The sequence below is a fragment of the Corvus kubaryi genome, unplaced genomic scaffold (assembly GCF_017639235.1).
Source record: "Corvus kubaryi isolate FWS band 111438036 unplaced genomic scaffold, C.kubaryi_AGA036_p1.0 37189, whole genome shotgun sequence".
Taxonomy (NCBI): domain Eukaryota; kingdom Metazoa; phylum Chordata; class Aves; order Passeriformes; family Corvidae; genus Corvus; species Corvus kubaryi.
The window spans coordinates 466,281-485,707 of NW_024581054.1; the positions used below are offsets into that span (position 1 = coordinate 466,281).

At 63.1% G+C, this 19,427-nt stretch overlaps 3 protein-coding genes across 9 annotated transcripts in view; 1 reads left to right on the forward strand and 2 right to left on the reverse strand.

Annotated features, from left to right (window-relative positions):
* ECE1 (endothelin converting enzyme 1) overlaps positions 1 to 685 on the reverse strand; it is a 12,236-nt gene extending 11,551 nt beyond the window's left edge. The window contains exon 1 of one of the 2 annotated variants that reach the window (XM_042022181.1): positions 526 to 685. Coding sequence is in view for 1 of the 2 variants with exons in the window: in XM_042022180.1 (XP_041878114.1) it covers positions 400 to 402 (3 nt within the window). In the remaining variant the exon portion in view is untranslated. Of the gene's footprint in view, positions 1 to 399; positions 505 to 525 lie in introns of those variants that run through there. The other variant, XM_042022180.1, reaches the window with a different exon arrangement.
* Positions 686 to 1,885: 1,200 nt separating this feature from the next.
* ALPL (alkaline phosphatase, biomineralization associated) lies at positions 1,886 to 9,898 on the forward strand. 2 transcript variants are annotated; one of them, XM_042022197.1, is made up of 12 exons: positions 1,886 to 2,012; positions 3,060 to 3,151; positions 3,225 to 3,344; positions 4,428 to 4,543; positions 5,132 to 5,306; positions 5,392 to 5,567; positions 6,946 to 7,089; positions 7,242 to 7,311; positions 7,987 to 8,121; positions 8,725 to 8,916; positions 9,002 to 9,121; positions 9,220 to 9,898. In XM_042022197.1, the coding sequence occupies exons 2-12, from the start codon at positions 3,094 to 3,096 to the stop codon at positions 9,471 to 9,473; spliced, it is 1,560 nt and encodes a 519-aa protein (XP_041878131.1). In that variant the 5' UTR covers positions 1,886 to 2,012; positions 3,060 to 3,093; the 3' UTR covers positions 9,474 to 9,898. The 2 variants fall into 2 exon arrangements, with proteins under 2 accessions (XP_041878131.1, XP_041878130.1); XM_042022196.1 differs by having other exon boundaries at positions 1,927 to 2,040.
* Positions 9,899 to 11,489: 1,591 nt separating this feature from the next.
* LOC121661714 (RAP1 GTPase activating protein) overlaps positions 11,490 to 19,427 on the reverse strand; it is an 8,436-nt gene continuing 498 nt past the window's right edge. For 2 of the 5 annotated variants that reach the window (XM_042022188.1, XM_042022189.1), the window contains exons 2-21: positions 18,061 to 18,235; positions 17,931 to 17,978; positions 17,773 to 17,811; positions 17,484 to 17,669; positions 16,798 to 16,892; positions 16,641 to 16,719; positions 16,506 to 16,559; positions 16,344 to 16,427; positions 16,164 to 16,264; positions 15,962 to 16,091; positions 15,318 to 15,473; positions 15,181 to 15,252; positions 15,011 to 15,097; positions 14,288 to 14,425; positions 13,471 to 13,721; positions 13,320 to 13,391; positions 12,349 to 12,442; positions 12,180 to 12,261; positions 12,033 to 12,100; positions 11,490 to 11,950 (exon numbers count right to left, since the gene is read on the reverse strand). In XM_042022188.1, the coding sequence (XP_041878122.1) occupies positions 11,942 to 11,950; positions 12,033 to 12,100; positions 12,180 to 12,261; positions 12,349 to 12,442; positions 13,320 to 13,391; positions 13,471 to 13,721; positions 14,288 to 14,425; positions 15,011 to 15,097; positions 15,181 to 15,252; positions 15,318 to 15,473; positions 15,962 to 16,091; positions 16,164 to 16,264; positions 16,344 to 16,427; positions 16,506 to 16,559; positions 16,641 to 16,719; positions 16,798 to 16,892; positions 17,484 to 17,669; positions 17,773 to 17,811; positions 17,931 to 17,969 (1,836 nt within the window). In that variant the 5' untranslated portion in view covers positions 17,970 to 17,978; positions 18,061 to 18,235 and the 3' untranslated portion in view covers positions 11,490 to 11,941. The remainder of the gene's footprint in view (positions 11,951 to 12,032; positions 12,101 to 12,179; positions 12,262 to 12,348; positions 12,443 to 13,319; positions 13,392 to 13,470; positions 13,722 to 14,287; positions 14,426 to 15,010; positions 15,098 to 15,180; positions 15,253 to 15,317; positions 15,474 to 15,961; positions 16,092 to 16,163; positions 16,265 to 16,343; positions 16,428 to 16,505; positions 16,560 to 16,640; positions 16,720 to 16,797; positions 16,893 to 17,483; positions 17,670 to 17,772; positions 17,812 to 17,930; positions 17,979 to 18,060; positions 18,236 to 19,427) is intronic. The other 3 variants (XM_042022190.1, XM_042022191.1, XM_042022193.1) reach the window with 2 other exon arrangements.

Genomic DNA, 19,427 nt, shown 5'->3' on the forward strand with positions numbered 1-19,427 from the left:
ATTCGGGGGGCGGCGGGGGGGCTGAGGGGGGCACCCACTTTAGGGTCCCCACCTGGTGAAGCCAGTGGCCACAAAGCAAACGCGGCGGGGGGGGCCCGAGTGGGGCGCTCGGGGGTGCAGCAGGGGTCCCTGGGGGTGCTGTAGGGGTGTCTTAGGGGGTCCCTCGGGATGCAGTGGGGAATCCCTTAAGGGCCCAATGAGGGTCTTATGGGCGTCCCTCGGGGGTGCAAAGGGGGTCCCACGGGAATGCTGGGGGGGTCCCCTGGGATGCAATGGGGGGTCCTATGGGGTTACAAAAAGCATCCCATGGGAGATGCATCACCCGGCGCCCCCTTCGGCCAAGCGCCCCCCACTCAACCTCTCCCAGATTTGGGGGTGTCGCTGGGCTCCCCCACTCACCATGGCCGTCACCCCACTCCCGCCAGCCCCGGCCCCGCTGGGGCGAGCGCCCGCTGAGCCCCGGCACAGCTCGTGACGCCGCTGCGGCCTAGCGAGGGTGGCGAGGGTGACGAGCAAAGGATGTACCTGGGATGGGAAACCAATGGGGCCGCGGAGGGACGGGCTTCCCGCGCGCCTCCTTTAACTCTTTCGGGGGGGCCCAAGCCCCGTTTGGGGGGGCCCCACGTGCCCCGGCGCTGCTGGCAGCATCCCCCCGAGGCAGCCCCGGCTCGCTGGCCGGCGGGGGATGTGACGTCTCGGGGCGAGCGCGCAAGGCGCGATCCCGGGGCGTGCGCTTGTGCAAGCGCGAAAGCACGTGGGGTGCAGGGCCGCGGGGCTCCGAGCGTGCGGTAGTGCAAGCGCAGTCGTGCAAGCACACGAGTGCGTGACCGTCAAAACCACCCGCGTGTCCGAGCGAGCGGTGCCACGAACAGCCCAGCGCACGCTTGTGCGACGGGCACACGTGCAGATGTGCAAGAGTGTGCACGGGCGGCCGTGCGAGTGTGCGAGAGCGCGGGGGGTGCTGCTTGCACGCCTGCAGCGGCGTGTGAGCGCACACGCTCGTGCACGCCTGCAGTTGTACAAGCGTGCCAGCGTGAGCTGTCCCGCACCGAAAAGCACCGGCGGCCGCCCTGCCGCGGTGACAGGGATGGGAACACGCGGTGCCACCTCCTCCCCGCGGTGCCTCCACCCCTGCGCTGCACCGACGGGCTGAGCACTGACATGCTCATCACACCCACGGGGCTGCGACAGTGCTGGGGAGTACAGAGGGGTGAAGGGAGGGTGAACGGGGAAAGCGTACGGAGGGATTTGGAGGTGCCGAAGGGATCTGGGGGGTCCGCAAGGGGCCGTGCCCATCCCCGTGGCATCGGGGCGCTGCTGGGGCTCCCTTGGTTGCACCCCGAGGCTCCCGGGGAGCGGATTTTTGGGCTGAGTCCGCCACCTTCTGGGAAGCCACGGGCGGCTCCGCGGGTCACGGAGCCCCTCGGGCCCCCGCCTTGGGGAAATTGAGGCAGGGCTGGGGGGTCACCCCCGCCGCCGTTGTCACCACGCCGTGTTTATTGTAAGACCTGCAGTAACGCCACTGGATCCCAGCAGGGATCTCTCGTGGACTGCTGCAGGAGCTTTGTGTGGGGAAACTGAGGCAGGGAGCCCTCCCTCAACTCCATCACCCCCGCCTCAACCCCTCGCTGGTGTCTCTAGCACGGTTTGGGTGAAAATAATGCAAAATCCGGCAAAACACACATCTACCCCACCAAGGGGCACCCCAAACTCCCACTTGCGAGGCGGCAGAGGGTTGCTGAGCACTTAGAGCCGGGCTTGGTGCACCCCAGTCCTCCCAGTCCTCCCAGTATAACCCGGCAGAGGGCACCAGTAAGCCCAGTTTGTGGCCTTTTCTTCCCCCTCCCCCCCCCCGCCCCTTGCTGGCAGCAGGGGGAGGGTGGAGGAAGGGGAGGAGGAGGAGGAGGAGGCGAAGGCCGGGTGCGGGGGGATTTAAGGGCTCGCGGTCCCCCCGGCCCGGCCTCCTCCCGCCGCCCAGAGGGACGTGGGTGTCGGGACCCAAGTTTGTGCGGGTATGTGTGTGACACACCCCCATCCCCGGTAAGGACCCCCCGGGGCCACCGCTGCCACCCCGGGGGAGGGGAGGGTCCCCGGGGAGCGAGGGGTGAGGGGCGTGCAGCGGGGGGGAGGTGCCATGGGAACGTGGGGGCGATGGGGACAGGAGAGTGCCATGGGGACTCGGAGGTGCCATGGGGACACGGGAGTGTGGTGGGGACGTGGGTGTGCAACAGGGACACGGGCGTGTGATGGGGACACGGGGGTGTCATGGGGACATGGACATGTGATGGGGACGTGGGTGTGCAACAGGGATACAGGCATGCAACGGGGACACGTGGTAGGGACACGAGTGTGCAACAGGGACATGGGTGTGCAACAAAGACGTGAGCATACAATGGGGCCACGAGCATGTGGTGGGCACACAGACATGGGATGGGGACACGGACATGCAGCAAGAACGTGGATGTGTGGTGGGACGTGGTCATGTGGTGGGGACTTGTGTGCAACAGGGACAGACATGCAACAGGGATACAGGTGTGTGATGGCGATGGGGACATAGTGGGAACGTAGGCTGGGGATGAGGACAGGGGTGTGTGGTGGGGACATGGGTACACACAGGGGATGTGGTGGGGACATGGGTATGTGATGGGGTTGCAGATGTGCAGTGGAGACATGGACATGGGATGGGAACACAGACATGACAGGGACACATGATGGGGACACAGAATTGGTACACAGGCACATGATGTGGACATGAGCATGGAAGTGGAACACGTGATGGGGACACGGACAGAGGATGGGGACATGGCCATGTGATGGGGACCCCACTGTCCCCACGGGGGCTGTGCCACCTTCCCCCAGCTCGGGTTGGTGACAGTGAGGTGACGCCTCATGGGACTGATGACCAGGGGAGGGGTGGGGGTAAGCTGGCATGTCCCCAAGGGGTCACATCAGTGACTGGTCAGAGAGGGGTCATTTCTTTCCGTCCTCGCTTGGCTGACCCTGGGGCAAAGGTCTCAGTGGGGAAACTGAGGCACGAGCAGGTGCCACCCACCCCGCAGCTCTCTTCTGGCAGCACCCACTCAGTGCCACAGGATGAAGCCTCTGCTTGTCCTCCTCCTCGCCCAGCTCTGCTCGGCATCACTGGTCCTGGGTAGGTGAGGTTTGGGGGGGCAGCACCCCAAAAGTGGGTGCTGTTGGGTGCTATGAGCCCGGTTCCCCCACAGAGAGGGAGAAGGACCCCGAGTACTGGCGGCGGCAGGCACAGGAGACCCTGCGGAATGCACTGCGGCTCCAGCGCCTCAACCAGAACGTGGCCAAGAACCTCATCCTCTTCCTGGGGGACGGTGAGATGGGAGGAGGGCACCCACCATGGGACAGGGGGAACGGGGGCTGAAGGGCGGGGGGGTGATGAAGTGGATGCAATGAAGTGGGTGCTGTGATAAATTGGGGGTGAGATACATTGGGTGTTGTGGAAGAATGGGTGCTGTGGTGAGTTGTGTTCTGGGATAAGCTGGGTACTGGGATAAACTGGGTTTCCAGTAAGGTGGGTGCTGGGGTAAACTGGGTGCTGCAATGAGTTTGATTTGCAAAGTGTTCGGTGCTGCAGTGAATTGGGTTTGCAAAAAGCTGGGTGCTGGGGTAAACTGGGTTTGCGAGAAGTTCTGTGCTGGGGTAAACTCGGTGCTGCAATGAACTGGATTTACCAAAAAATGGGTGCTATGGTAAATTGAGTTTACAATAAACTGGGTGCTGGATAAACCGGATTTGCAGAAAATATTGGTTGCTGCAATCAGTTTGGTTTGCATTAAGTTGGGTGCTGGCATAAACTGGGTGCTGGTATGAACTGGATTTAGAGCAAGTTGAGTGCTGAAATAAATTGGGTTTGCAATGAAATTGGGTGCCGGGGCAAACTGGGTTGCAATAAATTGGGTGCTGTCATAAACTGGGTGCTGCAATGAACTGGGATTGCAGTAAACCAAGTGCAGGGATAAACTGGACTGGCAAAAAATTGGGTGCTCTGGTAAATTGGTTTTGCCGTAAATTGGGTGCTGGGATAAACTGGGATTGCAATAAAGTGGGTGCTGGGATAAATTTGGTTTGCAAAAAAATTGAGTGCTGGGATGAACTGCGTGCTGGAATGAATTGGATTTGCAAAAAGTTGGGCGTTGCAATAAAGTGGGTTCTGTGATAAACTGGCTTTGCCATGAAAGTGGCTGCTGGGATGAACTGGGAGCTGGGATAAACTGGCTGCGCAATAAACTGGGCTTGCAAAAAATTGGTTGCTACGATAAACTGCGTGATGGGATAAACGGGATGATGGGATAAACTGGGTCTGCAGTAGCCCGGGATGAGCGGGGTTTGCATGGAGCGGGCTGTGCTGCCCGGTGCCGCCGGGCTGTCCCTGCGCGGCTGACGGTGTCCCGCAGGAATGGGCGTCTCCACGGTCACGGCCGCCCGCATCCTCAAAGGGCAGCTGCAGCACGGGCAGGGCGAGGAGAGCCTGCTGGAGATGGACAAGTTCCCCTTCGTGGCCCTGGCCAAGGTGAGCCCCCCGGGGCGCCCACGGGGACACGACACCCACCACAAGGTCACGGGCGGGTGGCATCTTCCGAGCCGAAATTAGGTCAGGGGCGGGCGAAAGGAGCTGGCTCCGGTGCCCGCTGGTCGTGCCAGGGGCCGGCCGTGGGAACGGGGCGGGGGGGCAGGAGGAGCCCGCCGGCTGCGGGACGCCACGGGACCCCCCCTGCTTCGCCTGGGGTTGTTTTGCTGAACAAAACATTTTAAAATAATAATTAAATTGGAAGTCAGCAGCCACCTCTGTTCACCCCGTGGGGATGCCCACGGCAGTGGCTTCTCTCTCCCTGCCAAAGGATGGACTGAAAAAAGGCTAAAAGCAGCAAAATGCAGTGAGGGGGGGAAGTGCCACCACAGTGGAGGGAGCAGCGGGTACAATGGAGGCAAAGCGCAAAAGAGAGGGGACAGGTGGGATGGGGGGTCTGGTGCAGCCTAACAGCACAGGGAGGGAAGCCCCAGGGTGGGGATGACAGCACTGTCAATGGTACTGGTGGTGGTGGAGGAGACAGTGATGGAGGTGACAACTATGGACGTTTGTCCGTCTCTCACCTTCCAGACCTACAACACCAATGCCCAGGTGCCCGACAGCGCGGGCACGGCTACTGCCTACCTCTGCGGGGTCAAAGCCAACGAGGGGACGCTGGGGGTCAGTGCCGGTGTCACCCGGGACCGCTGCAACACCACCAAGGGCCAGGAGGTGACCTCCATCCTCCGCTGGGCCAAGGATGCAGGTGAAGGGCTGAGGGACACCTGGGCAGCAGGTCAAGCAGGGGGTTTGGGGTGTTCTCACCATTGTCCCCTGAACTGGTGGTGCAGGCAAGGCCGTGGGCATCGTCACCACCACGCGCGTGACCCACGCCACGCCCAGCGCCGCCTACGCCCACTCTGCCAACCGTGACTGGTACTCGGATGGAGAGATGCCCCCGGACGCCCTGGAGGGTGGCTGCAAGGATATCGCCCGGCAGCTGGTGGAGAACATCCCTGACATCGAGGTAGGGATGAGGACACCAGGAATGTGCCCTAGAGTCAGTGGGGATGGGACCAGGACAACCTAGGGTGAGTGTTGGAGCCACCCAAGGGTGGGGACAGGGCTGTGGATAGATGTGGGACCAGGACCACCAATGGTTGAAGAGCCAGGATTCCCAGGAGATGCTGGGCTGGAAGCACCAGTGGTTGAAGAGCCGCAGCTCCCAGGAGATGTTGGGCTGGAACCACCAAGGAGTGCAAGGTCAGGACTGTGAGTAGGTACAAGACAAGGACCACCCCTGAAAATGTGAGGCTGAGACCACCCATGTGTGCAGGACCAGGATTGTGGGTAGATATGGGGCCAGGACCACCAATGGGTGCAGAGCTGGGATCCCTGTGTGATGGTGGATTGGGACCACCCATGGGTGCAGATCCAGGACCACCCAATGGTGCAGAGTCAGAGCCCCCAGCAGACGGGGGACCAGGACCACCCATGGGTACAGAGTTGGGACCCTCATCAGATACGGGACTGGGACCAGGACCACCACGGGTGGGGTACCAGCACTTTCAGGTGGGCATGGGACCAGGACACTCAAACACAGGGTCTGGGACCGCAAGCACCTATAGGACCAAGCCCAGACCCACAAATCCATCTTAGCCCCCTCCCTTCCCATGCTTCCCAGACCCAAAACTCTTCCTTTCTCCCCCAGTTCTGCTCCTTGCTGTGGATTTATGCAGAAATTCAGCACTGTAAATAAATCTTCTTCTGTCCTTCAAAATAGCCCCAAAGCAAAACATCCCAGCCTGTTATTTAGCTCTTTAATAGCCTCTTTTGCTGGTTTTTTCCCTTTAATATAATTTTAACTCTGTCCCAGGCTGGAAATAATTATATAGTGGGGAAAAGACTTTTTTTTCCCTTTTTTTTGTTAATAATTTTGGCGTTGGTGTTTTGCAGCTTTATAATTCACCTTCTACGCAGAGAAAGGGGGGGGAAAATACAAAAAAACCATAAAATCTCTGCTAGGTTATAAATAACAGAGGCCAAATAAATCAGACTCCAAAGCAAACAGGGAGAGCCACGGGATGGGGCTCCATCCCAGCGGGTTCATGTGGGGATCCCGATGTGGAGCATCCTTCCCACAGATGGAGAAAAAAAAATATTCAAAAAGCCAAATCCCTGCTGGAAATGGTTATTTTTGTCCTGGGTTTTAATTAATAGGAAGAGATTCAGGGTTATTTTGAGCTAGGTGAAATTCCTCGGGTGTTTTTGCCCACAACGCCAGGGCTTTCCTGGACATCCTGCTCTGCTCCTTCGGGGTCTTCCCCCGTTAAACCCCAGCTGGAGGGGGAAATTTATAATAATTAAAAATTATTTAAAAGTACATTTCCTTCCCTCCTTTGCAGGTGATCCTAGGTGGAGGGAGGAAATACATGTACCCCAAAAATGTCAGTGATGTGGAATATCCCCAAGAGGAGAAGCATCGGGGCACCCGCCTGGACCACAGGAACCTCGTCCAGGCGTGGCAGGATGCCAAGCCCCGCGGCAAGGTGACAGGGACTCCTTGGGGCATGGGGGTACACACACATCACCCTGCTGGAACCCTACAGAGCCATTCCTGGGGGATGGAATACTTTGGGGAGTGGCCACGGGGATGGCCGAGGCAATGGAGAAGGTGACAGTGCCTGTCCCCTGTCCCCAGGTTGCTGAGTACGTGTGGCACCGGCGAGGGCTGCTGGCGCTCAACCTCAGCCGCGTCGACTTCCTGCTGGGTGAGTCCCTGCACCCAAGGGTGCCCTGGCATCAGCTGAGTGCTTTAGGGGACCCTGGCCTGTCCTGGGGTGCTGGGGCAGCTGCAGAGGCCAGTTACCCTCCCAGGAGTGCTGCTGCCTCCAAGGGATGGTGGCACCTGGTCCTGGTGGTGCTGGTAGCCCCCAAAATGCTTCTATTCCCTTGGGGATGCCGGTACCCCCCCCCCAAACGATCCTGTTACCTCCCTGGGGACGCTGGTCCCCCAAAGTGATGCTGTTACACCCCCAAGGGTGGTGCTACTGCTGCCCCCAGGGGTGCTGGTCCCAAAGATGCTGCAATTTCCCTGGAAATGCTGGTGCCCCACCCTGGGGATGCTGGTGTGCCCTCAAGAATGTGCTGCCCACCAAAGATGCTGTTACATCCCAAGGATGCTGCTACTCCCACCCTGGAACACATCTCCCTCGTAGGGATGCAGTTCTTTTGTCAGCAGTGAAATTCCCACTCCATTCTGGAATGTGGAATCCAGCCGGGCAGGAGGAAGGAAGGGCTGGGATTACTCCCTGGCTTTTATCTAATCTTCCTGAATCCAGTGGTGTGTGAAATACTTGAGTCAGCACGAGGAGCAGGATTTGGCCCCCCCGCCCCTTTTTCTTTTGGTGGGAAAAGGATGTCCCCAGCAGTGTTCCTGTCCCCAGGCCTCTTCGAGCCGGGGGACATGGTGTACGAGCTGGACAGGAACAACGAGACAGATCCGTCCCTCAGCGAGATGGTGTCCGTGGCCATCAGGATGCTCCAGAAAAACCCCCGAGGGTTCTTCCTCCTGGTTGAAGGTGGGGGGCTCATGGGGGTGCAAAAATGGGGCAATGGGGGTGCAAAAATGGGGGGGATTTGATAAAAGAAGGGTGCAAAAGGAGGATAAAGGGGGTGATGGGTATACAAAAAGGAGGGGAAAAGGGGAAATTGGATAAAGGGGAGGTACAAAAAGTGAGGACCAGAAGGTGCAAATGAATGATGAAGGGGGTGATGGGAGAACAAAACCAGGGAGATTAAGGGTGATGGTTCAAAAAGGGAGGGAGGATAATGGGGAGATAGGAGTGCAAAAAAAGGGGATGACAGGGAGGGAGGATAAGGGGGTGATGGTGGATGCACAAATGACAGATAAAGGGGATATGGGGGGTGCAAAAGGAGGGGTAACAGGGGCAATGAAGGTGCAAAGAGGGAGGGATAAGAGGGGTGAAGGTGGAGTACTAAAACGGATAGAGCAGGGGAATGAAAAGGAGGAATGAAAAGGGCCTGATGGGGGTGCAAAAGAGAGGATGTGGGATGTAAAAAGGGGGGATAAATGGGGTGATGGGGGAATGCAGAAAAGGAAATAAAGAGGGGTGCAAGGCTGGGAAGAGAAGGGCGATGCCGAGCGGTGCCGGGTTCCGCAGGTGGCCGCATTGACCACGGGCACCACGAGGGGAAGGCGAAGCAGGCGCTGCACGAGGCAGTGGAGCTGGACAGGGCCATCGGGCTGGCCACACGCCTCACGTCCACCCAGGACACGCTCAGTGTTGTCACTGCCGACCACTCGCACGTCTTCACCTTCGGCGGCTACACCCCCCGCGGGAACCCCATCTTTGGTGAGCCCTGCCCGGCCACGGTGCCAGGGACAGCTTGGGGACACAGTGGGGAGATTCCATCCCGTTGATCGTGCCATACCGCCAGGTCTGGCCCCGATGCAGAGCGACGTGGACCGCAAACCCTTCACCTCCATCCTCTACGGCAACGGCCCCGGCTATAAAATCGTGGCGGGCGAGCGAGAAAACGTCTCTGCCGTGGATTTTGGTGAGTACATTTTGGGCCAAAACCCCTTAAAATCATCCCAGCTTGGCTAAAATGAGCTGGGCTCTTAAACGATTCTCACTTGTGCTGTTTTCCCCCAGCACATGCTGACTACCAGGCGCAGTCGGCCGTGCCGCTGCGGCAGGAGACCCACGGCGGCGAGGACGTGGCTGTGTTCGCCCGCGGGCCCATGGCCCACCTGCTGCACGGGGTCCACGAGCAGAACTACATCCCCCACGCCATGGCTTACGCTGCCTGCATCGGCTCCAACCGAGGCCACTGCAACGCCGCCGCCCGCCCCGCCACCCCCCTGCTCCTGCCCTTCCTCAGCCTCCTCCTCCTCCTCCTCTGCTAAAGTGCCTCTTGCAAATCACCGAGGGGGATTTATTTTTAATTCATCCCCCCTTTTTATTTTTTTGTGGACAGCAGCGCCCGGGAAAGAGGAGAGAGAGAACAGAGAGACTCAGCGGAGCAAAAGCGGCCGCCGGCGGTTTGGTGCTGGGAGCTGCCTCTGTAAATACATGGTTCCTTCCCTATAATTAGCAGCGTTCCCTGGCCTATCCCAAACCCACCGCGGGATTTGGGATGGCAGCCGGAGCCTCGGTGGATAAAACCCCCTCTTTGAGCGAAATGCAATGGGGCTGGGTCCCAAAATGCCTTTGCGGTCCCCTGGCTGAGGACTGACCCTGGTGCCCAACTCCTCACATGTGTGGGGAGGCAGAAATCACACGAAGATAGGAAAAAAATTAACTCACCGGGTTAATTTGTTCCTAAACTTGGGTTTTGTTGTCTCCGTAGTGATTTATTTTGTTTTAAAATTCTTTGGGTTAAACCAATTTGCTGCGCCGGGAGAGAACTGGCAGCGGTTGGGGCTGGGATTGTGGAAGGCAGGGCAGCAAAGCGGGATGTAAGAGGTGGGACGCCCTGGGACACGCCCCTTTATTGGGGTGGGGTAATTAGGGGGGTAATTAGTAGATGCGGTCACCAGGGGCTTGTGGAGCTAGAAGGGTGCTGGGGGTGGGTGAGGGTTGAGCAGGGAGAGGGTCGCTGGGTGTGTAAAGGGTGCTGGCAGTGTGCAAATGTCACTGTGCTTGTGCCAATGTCACCGTGCAAGTGGGCACAGCGTCTTGCATGGGCAGATGTCACTGTGCCAGTGTTGCTGTGCACTTGCAGATGCTGCCTGAGCCGAGCAAAAGGTGCCTTGAGCGTGCAAATGTCAGTGTGCACGTGCAAATGTCACTGTCACGGTGCGTAGTGCCTTGCATGTGCAAACGTCACGGTGCTTGTGCAAGTGGCTCAGAGCACATGCAGATGTCACTCACTGTGCTTGAATTCCCTTTTCCATGTGCAAAAGTCACCGTGCAGGAGTGACTGTCACTGAGTCTCTGTGTGCGAGTGACCGTCACTGTCACGGTGCCCGTCCGTACGGTGACAGTGTACAGAGCAAACACGTGCCAGAGCCACCGTGCTTGTGCAAATTATCCCTTGCCCGTGCAGGAGTCCCTGTGCACGTGCAAATGCTCCTGTGCACACATGAAAGCCCCGTGGTGCTCGCGAGTTCTGTGCTTGTGCAAGTGGCTGGGAAAACACCGCTGGGAAAATGCCGCTGCCCGTTCCCTTGCAAATCCCACGCACGAGCAGCCCCCTGCACACCCCGGCTGCATCGGGCACTTCTAACACCCCCCGAGCACCCCAAAACTGCCCTGGACCCCCCTAAATCCCCCAGGCCCCTCCAAAACCCCCCTAAACCCCCTCCCTCATTTTTTTATTCATTCACCAGTTTTATAATTAAAACTCCAGTTCCTCATTAACCAGGACCCTTCAGAGCGGGTGCAGGCGGTGACCCCGGCAGGGCTGGATTTGGGGGGGCTCTGACCCCGCCTTTGCCCGGCGCCCTTTGCCCCCCAGCATTGCTGGCGTTGCCGGATCCCGACCACGGCCCGGCCGCTGGCGCTTCCCAGAACTCCGGCAGCCCCGAGCTATGTTTAACCACTCCCGGGGTGCCGCGTGGTTTTGGGGGTTCGGGGGGGTGGGAACCACTTTCCCTTGGCCGGGGGGTTGGCAGGACGCCGGTGGCCACCGGGGACGTGGCCAAATGCCACTCCTGACGCCGGGCTGACCAGCGGAGCCCAAAGAGGCACTTTTTTGGGGGGGGGGGGGGGGGGGGGGGGCGAGGGCATTTCCTGCCATATTTTGGGATACTCACAGCACCCCAGAATACGGCAGCACTAAAGAAAGGCTTTGGTCGGCTTGGCTTCTGCGAAACCCCAAAATATGTGTAAATGACCTCCAAAAATGAGTGAACTTGGTGGTGTTTTTACAGCCCCCAATGATGTTTGGGGAGCCCCTAGATATTGGAGACCCCCCAGAGTAGCGATAAATAAACCTTTATTTTATACAGGACTCACGGGAAACACAAACACAGTTTGGGGGGGGGTGTGAAAAAATATTCCTCCCTCTCCCCCCAATTCCAGCCTCCGGCCCATTCCGGAACTTTTTCCCTTAAAATAAAGGGGAGGAGGGAGAGCTCCACTTTGGGGTTACCCTGGATTTGAGTCCCCTTTTCTTTCACGGAGGGGATGATGCTGGGGTTGGACCCACTCTTCATTTTGGGGTAACGGCAGAGGGGGGGCCCTTTGTGGTGCATCACCCCCCACCCAACGGGTTTTTGGGGTGACAGAGATTGTCTGGAGGGGGGCACATCCCAATTCTTTTGGGGGGTCCCCCCAAATCCTGCACCGGGGACGATGGCTTCAGCTCCTGGCACGGGGGTGGCACACAGAGGGGGCGAAGCGGTGGCACCCCCACGGGTGGGGGGGGTAACTATGAGCCCTGCGGGAGGGACGTCAGTGGGGGCACCCCAGTGTGGGCACCCCCATACTGGGGTGCACTGGTGCGGGGGGCACAGCCTCACCGGGTTATGGGGGGGCTGCTCCAGCTGGATTTTGATCTCGGGGCAGAAGGGGTCAGGCGGGCGGCAGCCTGGGGGAAAGTGGGAGTCATGAGAACCCCGAGGGGTCCCCCAGCTCCGCGGCGCTCCGACCCGGGGGTGCTGGGCTACCTGGGGGTGTCCCGGGGGGGTCATCCGGCCAGGGGGTGTCAGTGAAGGCGTCGCGGTGGCTCCCCGAGGGCGAGCGGCTCTCCTGAGGGTGCAGGGGGGTCAGAGGGGTGCTGCCCACCCCAGACTGCGCCCCCGGCCCCTCCCGGACCCCCGCTCGGGCTCCCCGTACCCGTCCCGGCTCGCCGGGCTCCTCTGCGGCGCTGCCGAAGCTGCTGGCGCTGGAGGAGGAGCGGGAGAAATCCGGCGGCTCCGGCTTCTCGGCCCTGCCAGGGACAGTCCCCAAGGCCACAACAGGCTGGCACCGCGCCTCGTGGCCACCACCATGGCCCGCTGCGATGCTGTGCTGGCCCTGGGACACCCTGTCCCCACATCACCCCATCCCGGGACACTGCATCCTCATGTCACCCTATCCCTGGCATGTCCCATCCTTGTGCCACCCCGTGCCCACCCCATCCCTGGGAGGTCCCATCCCCCTGCAGTCCTGTCCCCACATCTCTTGTCATCACACCAAACTGTCCTCTGTGCCACCTCACCTTCATGCCAACCTGTACCCAAGTGCCACCCCACGACCCCCCGCCACCTTGTCCCTGGCACATACAGACCCTGAGCCACTCAGCTCCTGTGACACCCTGTCCCTCTGGTCACCCTGGCCCACTGCACCCCTTTGCTGTCCCATCCCTCCAGTCCCTGTGTCATCCTGATACCGCCCTGTCCCAGTGCCGCCCCATCCCTGTGCCACCCCCGTCCTAGTATCACCCTGTCCTTGAGCCGCACTATCTCAGTGCCCTCCAGTGCCTGTGTTACCCTGATGTCACCCCATCCCAGTGCCCCTTTGTCCTTGCACCCCCTATCCCACTGTCCTTCATTCACTCTGTCCCTGTGTCACCCTGATGTCACCCCATCTCAGTGCCACTCCAACCCAGCGCCACCCCCTTCTTGTGCTGCCCCATTCCAGTGCCCTCCAGTCCCCGTGTCACCCTATTATCACCCTGTCCCCACGTCACCTCGTCTTGGTGTCACCCCATACCGGTGCCACCCCATCCCAGTGCCTTCCAGTCCCCATGTATTCCCACCCCACTGCCACCCCATTCCAGTGCCCTCCTGTCCCCCTGTCCCCGATCCCGGTGACAGCTGAGGGACCTGTCGGGGTTCCGGCGGCTCTCGGGGGAGCTGTGTGTGGAGCTGGAGCCGTCGGGGGCTGCGGGACCGTCCCTGAGGGGAGGCGGCGGCAGTCAGGTGACAGCGGGAGGCGACAGCGGGAGGGGACAGCGGTGCCGGTACCGGCGCTCACCTGCCGGCCGGTGCCTCCTGGATGCTCTCGATGCCGATGGCGCTGGAGCGGCGGGAGCCGAGGGGGCCGGGCCGCCGCCGCGACGGGCTCTTCCCGGGCACCAGCAGCGCCTGCGGGGCGCCGTTAACCGGGGGAACACCAGGGACCGGGGGGACACCGAGGGGGGACAGCGAGGTACCCACCTCTTCCACCGAGCCCAGCCCGATGGCGCTGCCACGGCGTCCCCGGCGGCTCCCGGGCACCAGCAGCGACTGGGGGCAGCAGCGCGTCACTGACCGGGGGCCGCGGGGAGGGGGCAACGGGGCACCGGAGGGGAACCGCGCACAGGGGGGAGAGGGAACCGGGCACCGGGGGGAGGGGAACCGGGCACCGGGGGGAACCGGCACTGGGGCGGGGCGGAGCCAAGGGGGGGTGGGAGGGGCTTTGTGGTGAGGAGGCGTGCCCATGGGTTGGGCGGGGCTTGTGCAGTGGAGGGGGCGTGGCTTCCCGGGGTGTGGTCCGCTGGAAAGGGCGTGGCTTGCGACCACGGGCTCGCCCCGCCCATGGGGGCGTGGCCTGGGGTGGGCGCTGCCTCAGCCACGCCCCCGCAGACCGGCTGCGCGCGCGGGGGCGTGGCCAAGGCTCGGGGCGTGGCCAAGGCTCGGGGCGCGGCCGCCATGGAGGGGACGGGCCCTGAGCGCGGCTGTCGCGGGCGGCCCCGGGGCCACCGTGGCGGGGCCCGGGGGGGAGCCGGGGAGGGGGCCTGGCCCCGCGGGCGCCAGGAGGGCCTGAGCCCCGCAGTGCTGCGTGCGGGGGGTGCGGGACCCCGGCGCCCCACCTTGAAGGACTCGAAGAAGCCCGGGGCGGCGCCGCCGTTGTCGGGGCGTTCGTCGTCGGGGCCGAGTCCCAGCATGGCCTGGCTGCGCGCCTGCAGCTCCTCGTGCAGCGTCTCCAGCAGCGCCGCCCGCGTCCGCTCCTGCGCACCAGCCCCGCACGGCTGCGCCCACGCGAGCCCACCCAGCCCCGCACCCAGCCCCGCACCCAGCCCCGCTCCCACCCCCGCACCCCGCCCCGCACCCCGCGCGGCTGCGCCATGCGAGACACCCGGCCCCGCACCGGGCAGCCGCCACCCCCGCGGGACCGGCCCCGCACTGCCGCAGCCGCGCGGCGCCGCCCGGTGCCGCACCGCTGCCACCCACGCGAGGCCACCACGTGCACCCGCCCCCCGCCTCGCCGCGCCCACGCGAGACCCCCACCCACCCACACGAGGCCTCCGCTCGCAACCCCCTCCCCACCGTGCTGCTGCCGCCACACCTGAGAGCACCCCGCGGTGCCCCCTGCCCCGGCACCACGCACCCACCCGCACGGGCGGGACCTGCAGCACCCAGCCCCTGCCCACCCACGCGCTGCCCCCACAGGGTTCACGGGCCCCACGGTGGGCACGGCACCCCCGGCACCCCCAGCACCCACATCCACAGCGTCGCGCTGTGCCCGCGGCCTGCCCGGCCCCTCTGGGTGCCCCCAGCACCCCGTGCCCAGCCCGCACCCCCCGTGCCCGCACCTCCAGCTTGGCGAACTTCTCGGCGCGGTAACAGGCGTACTCGGCGTTGATGAGCTTCGTCAGCAGGAACTCCTGGAACTCGGGGCCCTGCGGGGCGGGGGCGGCCCTAGGTGGGTGCGTGGCTGGGTGGGTGTCACCGGGGTCCCCCAGCGGCACCGACGGGCGCTCACCTTCCTGAAGACGGCGGGGTCGGGCAGCGGCGGGCCGAAGAAGGGGACGTCGTCACGGGCGGTGACAGAGACCTGCGGCGAGTGGGGGGGTTTACGGGGCCCCCATGGGGACGGGGACACGGAGGCACGGGGGGTACCTTGTAGAGGGTGCCCTGGGTGCCCCCCTGCTCCAGCTGCACCACCACAAAGGCGTGGAGGAAGTTGGAGGCGATCATGTCGGGGACAAACGGTGTGTTCTCGTCCTGGAAGACGATGGCCACGATGTCGTTGCCAATGTGACGCTTCCGCTGCAGCTGTGGACACACGGGGGATGCGGAGGAACAAGGTGGGGGGGGACATAGGGGGTAAGAGGGGACACAGCAGGACACGAGGGACAGAGGTTGGTCACACCAGGGGCATCAAAAGAAATGAAAGCCCCTATGCCCCACAGCTGCACCCCAGCACCCATGGGTGCTCCACCAGCCCCCTGTGCCCCACAGCTCCCCCCGGCACCCATGGCTGTCTTACCAGCCCTCTCTGCATCCCAGAGATGTTTCCGCACACCCATGGGTGCCCTGCCATCTCCAGGGCCCAACAGCTGCCCGCCACCACCATGGGACATTCCCAAAGCCCCAACAGCTCTTCCACCCCATAGAAGTTGCCCCAGGACCACCTCCAACCCCCCTCCCCCAAGCACCCAAGAGTCCTCCCCGTTCCCCCTCCCTCCACCCCCCCAGTACCCATGGGTGCCCCAGGAGCCCCTGCCCCCCATTATCAGCCGCCAGCCCCCACGGGTGCCCACCTGCTGGGCGTCCCCCTCGGTGTAGGGCAGTTTGGTGGAGACGTGGAACATGATCTCCTTGTCACGGAAGTGGCAGTAGACTGACTCGCTGCCTGTCTGCCCGTGGGTCACATCCAGCCCCCCTCGGAACCTGCGTGGGTGGGTGGGTGAGACAGGCACCCGCACCCCGCGGGACCTGCCCCCCCAGCACCCCCTCACGCACCCCTTGAAGTCCCGCAGCTGCACCCGCTGACCCAGAACGTCGAGGAATTCGGTGAAGGCCGGGCTCTCCTCCGTGGTGCCGAAAAGCTCCTCCTCAGAGGTCTGCAGTGGGGTGGGGATGGGTGCCAGCACCCACCCAGGGGCTGCCCCCACCCTAACCCCCACCCACCCCACCCCATACCTGCCCCAGTTTTTGATAGATGACCCCAAATTTGAAGTGGTTGCTGAGCACGTGCTCATCAAAGGCGAGGATGAGGCGGGATGCCTGCGGGGTGGGAGGGGGTCAGAGGCTGGGGAGGGCACCCATGGGTGCCCATGTGCCCCCTCCCTGCACCCCGTTCACCTTGGGGTAGAGCACAGGGTAGAAGCGATCCACGTTGATGTCCTCGCACACCAGCTGTGGGAGGGAGGGGTGATACGGGGGGGCCTGGGGCTGGGGGGCACCCATGGGTGCTGCTGGGGGCGGGGTCACACCCACCTTGGCCATCTGCACCACGTTGGGGAACTCGGCCAGGCAGGAGATGGGCACCACATCGTGCAGGGTGCGGGCACGGGTGCTGCGGAGCAAGGAGGGGGTCAGGGGGGCCCCCCCGCCCCCAGGCAGCTCCCGTGGGTGCCCCCCACACCCCGCTCACCGCAGCAGCAGGTGGAGGTGCTCCTGCTCGTCGTACTTGAGGGAGAAGACGAGGTGTCCCAGCGCCGGGTCCAGGGAGTAGTAGTTGAAGTGCTCCTGCGGGAAGGAGCGGAGCAGCCATGGCCAAGGGCGCTCGTGCCGGGGGCACCCGTGCCATGGGACACCCGGGTCCATGAGCACCCATCCCCATGAGCACCTGTACCCACAGGTACCACCCACGGGGCACCTACACTCAGTGAGCCACACACCCCATGGGGTACCCAGGTTCTACGCAAACCTATGGAGCCCCCATGTCCATGCAAACCTATGGAGAACCCATGTCTGTGGGCACCCATGCCAGGGGATCTCCTGCCCATGGAGACCCAGCACCCACCTCCTTCACCCCCCACCCCATGGGGCACCCATGGCCACAAGCACCCACGTGCCTCTCACCTGTGTTTACGAGGTCTCCATGTCCTTCCATTCCCATGGAGAACCCACCCCAAGCATCCTTGTTGTGGGGCAGCCATGCCCAGGGATACCCACATCCATGAGCACCCATGTCCATGACCCAGAGGGCTCCCATAGCCATGGACCACCAGACCCATGAACACCCAAGCTGACGTGGTCTCCGTGCTCCTGCCCCTCCATACCCATGGGATATCCCTCCCACCCAGACCCCGCACCTGCAGCACCCCAGGGCCTCACCTTGCCCAGGAAGTGCTTGCGGTAGATCTTGGCTGTGTGGTTGCCCTCCAGCTTTGCCCGGGTGCCGGGTACCGGGGTGGGGGGCGAGTCAGGGGCCCCGCTCAGCTGGTGGTTGGTGCCCTCGATCCAGTAACCCCCGAACTGTGGCAGGAGGATGAGGGGGAACGGCCCCTCCCGGCCCAGCACCTGTGCCCACAGCCGGGGTGGGTGCTCTGGGCACCCACCCACTGACCCACCCACCCGGCCAGCGGCCCTCACACCCCTCTCCGGAGCGGGGTGGGTGCTCTACCTCATGCACACTGGGGTAGGGGATGTAGTCCTCCTCCGTCTGCAAGACAACGGGGGGGGGTGATGGCCATAGTGGCACCCATGGATGTTGGGATGGGTGATGCCCATGGTGGCACCCCCGGGTGCTGGCTGCGTGCCCCCCACCCCAACAACACCTACCTTGAGTGGTGGGGGGATGGCATGGCGCTGCTGGGCCATCCTGCTGCCCTGGGGACAGAGGGGCTGTGGGTGCCTGGTACCCCGCCTTGGGGTGGGCATCCTTGGCTGGGGGGCGTCCACGGGCGCTTACCTCAGGGTTGGGAGGTGCTGCTCGCTGGAGACGCGTCTAGGTGGTGTGAGGGGATCCAGGGGGGCCCATGGCGCTTCCTGGGGGAGAGGAGAGCTCCCCCACAGCCCCTTGCCGGGACGCCCGGCCAGCAGCCGGACCCCTGAAGCCAACTGATGGCAGCGAGCCAGGTGCCACCCTGCCGGTGCCAGGGGCCAGCGGGGCGGGAGCGGCGGGGCGGGGTCACTCCACGGGGGCCGCTGAGACCCTCCAAACTCATCGCATCCCCACCCCCGCCCCGAAGGGCGCCCTCTGCCGGCGGGAGGCGGCGGCGCGGGGCAGCACCACGGACAGCGCCGGGACCCCGCAAAGGTGGCACCGACCCGTGGGGTGTCACCGACCCCGTGGAATGTCATCATCCCCGCGCCAGTGCCACCCACCCCGTGCCAGTGCCACCCTCCCCATGAAAGCGTCACTGACCCTGTGCCAGTGCCACCAATCCCATGCCAGTGCCACCCTCCACGTGAAACTGACCCCGTGAAAGTGACACTGACCCCGCGCAAGCACGATCATTTTCGTGCCAGTGCCACCGACACCGTGCCCAGGGTCTCTCCCCGTGCAAGTATGATCATTCCCGTGCCAGTGTCACCGGCCCCGTGCAAATGTCACTCTCCCCGTGGCAATGTGACCATCCTCGTGCAAACGCCACCGTCCCCATGCAAATGGCACCGTCCCCATCAAATACAGCCCTCCCTGGTGCAAATGCGACCCGGCCCTGTGCAAACACAAGGACGTGCAAGCGCATCCCTGGTGCAAAACGGACCCTCGTGCAAATGTCACGGCTCTGGTGCAAACGAACCCCGTCCCTGTGCAGAGACAGCCCCAGCGCAGGTGTGACCCATCCCTGTGCAAGCACGGCGCTGGTGCAAACGCTCCCGCAGCCAAGCACAGCCCCGGTGCAGGTGTGACCCGGCCCCGTGCAAGCACGACCCCGGTGTCCCCGTGCCAATGCGACATTGCCACCCGTCCCCGTGCAAACACGACCCTTCCCCGTGCACCCCCTGGGCCACAGCGTGGCCCCGCCGGGCTGGGGGCGACCCTGGCGGGGGCTCCCCTATCGCTCCCCACCCCCCAGCACCCAAGGTGGGGGGGGCTGTGTCGGGAGGGTGGGGGGAGCACCGGGGAGGGGGAGAAATGTCCTAAATGTGGGGGCCAGACTAGGGGGGGAGGGAGGTTGGGTTTGGGGGGACACAGGAGTCAGACGGGGGAGACTGGAACAGGGGCAGCAGATGATGGGGGCAGAAGGGGGGGGCAAGGTTTTGGGGTGTCCGGGAGGAGGGGGGGGCAGGTTTTGTGGGGGGCGGGGGGGGCAAGTTGTAGGGTGTAATTAT

What these genes read in the sequence shown, in the direction of transcription:
- ALPL (XM_042022196.1), top strand. Translation starts at nt 2,015, where the DNA reads ATGTGTGTGACACACCCCCATCCCCG. An exon ending in GTGACACACCCCCATCCCCG is followed by an intron (nt 2,041 to 3,059) that starts GTAAGGACCCCC and finishes CCCACCCCGCAG; the next exon opens with CTCTCTTCTGGCAGCACCCA. An exon ending in CCGCGGGAACCCCATCTTTG is followed by an intron (nt 8,917 to 9,001) that starts GTGAGCCCTGCC and finishes CCATACCGCCAG; the next exon opens with GTCTGGCCCCGATGCAGAGC.